This window comes from Centruroides vittatus, unplaced genomic scaffold, assembly GCF_030686945.1.
Source record: "Centruroides vittatus isolate TY-2023 unplaced genomic scaffold, ASM3068694v2 contig_854, whole genome shotgun sequence".
Taxonomy (NCBI): domain Eukaryota; kingdom Metazoa; phylum Arthropoda; class Arachnida; order Scorpiones; family Buthidae; genus Centruroides; species Centruroides vittatus.
Window position 1 is genome coordinate 2,065,385 of NW_027122558.1, and position 3,700 is coordinate 2,069,084.

The 3,700-nt window shown below is 60.9% G+C and overlaps 1 protein-coding gene across 1 annotated transcript; it reads left to right on the plus strand.

Moving 5' to 3' along the window:
* Positions 1 to 295: 295 nt before the first annotated feature.
* LOC136982583 (transcription factor ovo-like homolog lin-48) lies at positions 296 to 2,599 on the plus strand. The gene is made up of 5 exons (XM_067279108.1): positions 296 to 587; positions 1,431 to 1,663; positions 1,731 to 1,861; positions 1,929 to 2,086; positions 2,162 to 2,599. The coding sequence occupies exons 1-5, from the start codon at positions 452 to 454 to the stop codon at positions 2,455 to 2,457; spliced, it is 954 nt and encodes a 317-aa protein (XP_067135209.1). The 5' UTR covers positions 296 to 451; the 3' UTR covers positions 2,458 to 2,599.
* The last annotated feature ends 1,101 nt before the right edge of the window (positions 2,600 to 3,700 follow it).

Below are 3,700 nucleotides of genomic sequence, written 5' to 3' on the forward strand. Positions count from 1 at the left end.
TCCGTCCGTACGCCGAGCGAAAGGGCCGCTAGACAGGAGGAACTCCTTTTTTCGGAAGGAATCGTCGGCAAATTCCGGCCCGACCCGATCAGGACGGGAACTTCCTCCACCGACAGCCGTCGTTTCCCTTCCCGTTTTCTTTTTCCGACGGAAACGGAAAGGGCGCGCATCAGTCTTCCTCCGGACCGGCGATCCTCGTGGCGGGGAAAGATTGCCCTTTTCCGCCCCCGGCCGGAACGGAACCGCGGAAGGAGTCTTCCGAAAGGAGAAGGCGGCGCCGGGCGGTGCGAATCCGCCGGGGAACGCGCCGTCACCTCCGACGGAACCCGAAAGCGCGGTATCGACGGCGCATGCGCAGGGGCCGGGCGAAAACCGGTCGGCCGACTTTTTCACGGGGAGCGAGAGGCCGGGAAGGCCAGTCTGGCCGGAGTCGCCGGTCGAGAGGATCGTCATGCCCAAAGTGTTCCTGGTCCGCAAGTTTCGACCCCACTGCCGACCGGGTCCCGCCGGCACCGTCACGCCTCCGCCCAGTCCCGAGAGGGGCTCCGTCTCGGCCGGGTCGGAACCCGAGGTCGACCCCGCCACCGGTAAGAGCGCCGTCTTCCACTTCCTCTCTCTCTCTCTCTCTCTCTCTTCCGTCTCCGCGTTTTCGCCGGACGCTTTAAGGGCTCCCGCCGTCCGCCGTCCCTCGTCCGGGCCCGGAACATCGTCTCGGCCCCGCCGCTACGGAAGGGCGTCCTTCCCTCTCGCCGGGTCCGGCTCGGGCCGAAGGCGCCGTCGGACGCGGGTTCTTACGTAATCGGCGCGGCGGAAAACTGCCGGAAAGACCGGGTTTCCCGGAAATAGGATCCCCTTTCCCGCGTGGGAGACGAACCTCGTCCTCCGGCGCGGGGAGCGGAAAAAAACACCGAAGAGACGACCCGTTAGCGCGAGAGGAAAGTCGATCCGTTAGAAGGTCGCCGCGTCCCTGGCCTTCACCTCTCTCACTTTCGCCGCTCCTCCTCCGGTTTCAAGGTGACCCGCGCTCCGCGCGCCTCCGGCGGTCGGCGCCGAAAGCTCGACACTTTCTCCGCGCCGACCGTTACCGGACGGGAGGAGGCACGTCACTTTCCACCGGGTTTCGGCCTTCGGCACGCGCTGGGCGATTACGTTTCGGGCGGAAGCCGAAAGTCCGTCTTCCGCTTCTCTTCCTGTCGCTCAAAGTCCGTCTCGGGCGGCGGATAAACCGACTGCGCTGTTTTTCCTTTCCCGTTCCGGTAGAAAGGTCGGATCCGGGATTGCGTGCACGCGCCGTCAACGCTACTCGGACGAAGAAGAGCCGGAGTCGGGTCGAAGGTCGGCCGATAGGGGATAGTTCGCCGCCGACCCTCGTCTGTTCCGCTGCTCTAAAATCGATTTTAAATTAAAGATGACCTTTTTTCCCATTTCAGAGGAATCTCCCGGGCGCCCGAGGTGGACGGAAACCTGGCAACGAGAATCGGCCGCCGATGGAGGTCAGACGCCTCCCGTTTCGCCCCGTCGACCCTCTGTCAGTCCCGGACGCCAAGACGACGTCCGATTCCGGTCGGGAGGTCGGAACCCGGGGCCGGAGGGGGCTCCGTCCCCCGACGGTCTCCCGCTCTACCCTTCTCTACGCGTCGGAGTGACTCTTTTGCAGCAGAGGGTAAGTGTTGCTCCTCTTCCCGCCGCCGCCGCTTCCGGCGCTTCTCATCGGCGTCTCTCTCCCGCAGTTGGCCCTGCCGGCGGACGTTCCTCTGGAGTTCGTCAACGGCGGACACGGCATCAAAAATCCCTTTTTACGCAAGGAGGGGGGCGGTCTTCCCGCCGGGGTGTCCGCTCCCCGCCCTTCCGATTCCGACAGGTAGGTGGCGGGCGGGGGCGGGAACGGGGGAAGAGGCTGCCACCGTTTAACTTCCAGTCTTTTTCAGACCCAGTTGCGGAATCTGCGGCAAGACTTTTGGACTGCAGAGGCTGCTCAACAGGCACGTCAAGTGTCACAGCGACGTCAAGCGCTACCTGTGCACCTTCTGCGGCAAGGGCTTCAACGACACCTTCGACCTCAAGCGTCACACCAGAACGCACACGGGTGAGCGCGCGACGGCGGTTCCAGACCGCCTCTCTTCCTTACGGCTACTAACAGCGGGTCTCGTTTTTCCGGCAGGAGTGCGTCCCTACAAGTGCGGCACGTGCGACAAGTCCTTCACTCAACGATGCTCGCTGGAATCCCACAGGCTGAAGGTGCACGGCATCGGGCACCAGTACGCCTACAAGGAGAGGAGGACCAAGATGTACGTGTGCGAAGAGTGCGGCCACACCACCGACGAGCCCGAGGTCCACTACCTGCACCTGAAGCGTCGCCACCCCTACAGCCCTGCACTGCTCAAGTTCTACGACAAGCGACACTTCAAGTTCCGCGACGGAGCCTTTCCGGTGGGATTCTCGCAGCCCGTCAGTTGAATCCTTCGCTCGGGAGGCGGAGGGAGAGGTTCCGTTTCCGGCTCCCCGCCTGGGCCCGCCCCGCTGTAAATACCGGGACCCGAGTGCCGCCCGCTCTTCCCCCGGAGTTCTTGTACAAAGGCAATAAACCGAGTTTCGCCAACGCCGTTGTGGTTAATTTCCGCCGTTTTCCGGGGCCACCGTCCGCCGACTCTTTGGGGCCGAGGACGGGAAAACCTTATCGGTAAGAGGGAGGCGGGAGAAAAGGCGCGAGGGGAAGACGCTCCCTTTCCATGGAAATAAGAAGGAAGCGAAAGCGGAGAATCGGAAGTGCCGGCGTCGACCGCCGCGCCGCTTCTTCCCATTTTCCCATCTTTATTAAAGTGAAGACTCCGGAAAGGTCCTTTCGGCGGGCCGCGTCCCGAGAAAGAGAAGTAAGGACAGAGGACGGAGTCACGAAAATCTGCAAACTTCAAAAATGTCGGCCCGATTTAGGGGAAGGCGCTACCGCCACCAATCGTCGGGCCCGGAAGGAAAGGGCGACGGACGTTCCGTTGGAATGCGATCCGTTTCCGTACTTTAAGGATTTTAATTAAAGGGACGGAAGCGGGACTTCAAAACTCCTTAAATACGGGAACGGATACGGAAAGTTGTGCCCTACGGCTGAAACTAATCCGCCGAAGAAGGTGTCGTGGTCGGACCCTCTCCGGAAGAAACCGCGCTTTACGAAAACACGACGAGTAACGGTTGCGGTAGCGACCTTAACGCCGGATCGGCATATTTAGGCCGTTCGCGCCCTCCCGTTCTAATAAAGTACTTTACAAATACCCTTACTTTACCCGACCCTCCACCTCTGGGCCCCGTTCTACATCGGGTGGTGCCATTTCCTAAAGGAGTTTCCGGCAACGTCGCCGTTATAGGTGAACCGACGGACGACAATTACGGACTGGCGTCTTTTTTGGTATTCTCGCGCCCGAGTCCAACGGAGCGAGAATACAATACCAGCGAGAGTCCTGATTTGTTTATTTTTCGTAGAGACGAAGGAACTACTTGGGCAATTACGCCGACCACCCCGACGGGGGAAATAGAAACACCACGGGCTTCTCCCGGTCCCCCGGAGTGGCGATTGAGCCTCGACGGCAAAAGACGTCCCTTTCCGTCGCCGGCGGATTAATTAGTAACTGATGCGGGAAAGAATAGAATGGAAAATGGTAGTTTGGGCCAGGCCGCCCGTACAATAAACCGACACCTTTAGGTTAGATGC

Coding starts and splice junctions, on each gene's coding strand:
- LOC136982583 (XM_067279108.1), top strand. CDS start 452: ATGCCCAAAGTGTTCCTGGTCCGCAAGTTTCGACCCCACTGCCGACCG. Junction 1,664..1,730: donor TGACTCTTTTGCAGCAGAGG/GTAAGTGTTGCT, acceptor TCTCTCCCGCAG/TTGGCCCTGCCGGCGGACGT. Junction 2,087..2,161: donor TCACACCAGAACGCACACGG/GTGAGCGCGCGA, acceptor TTTTTCCGGCAG/GAGTGCGTCCCTACAAGTGC.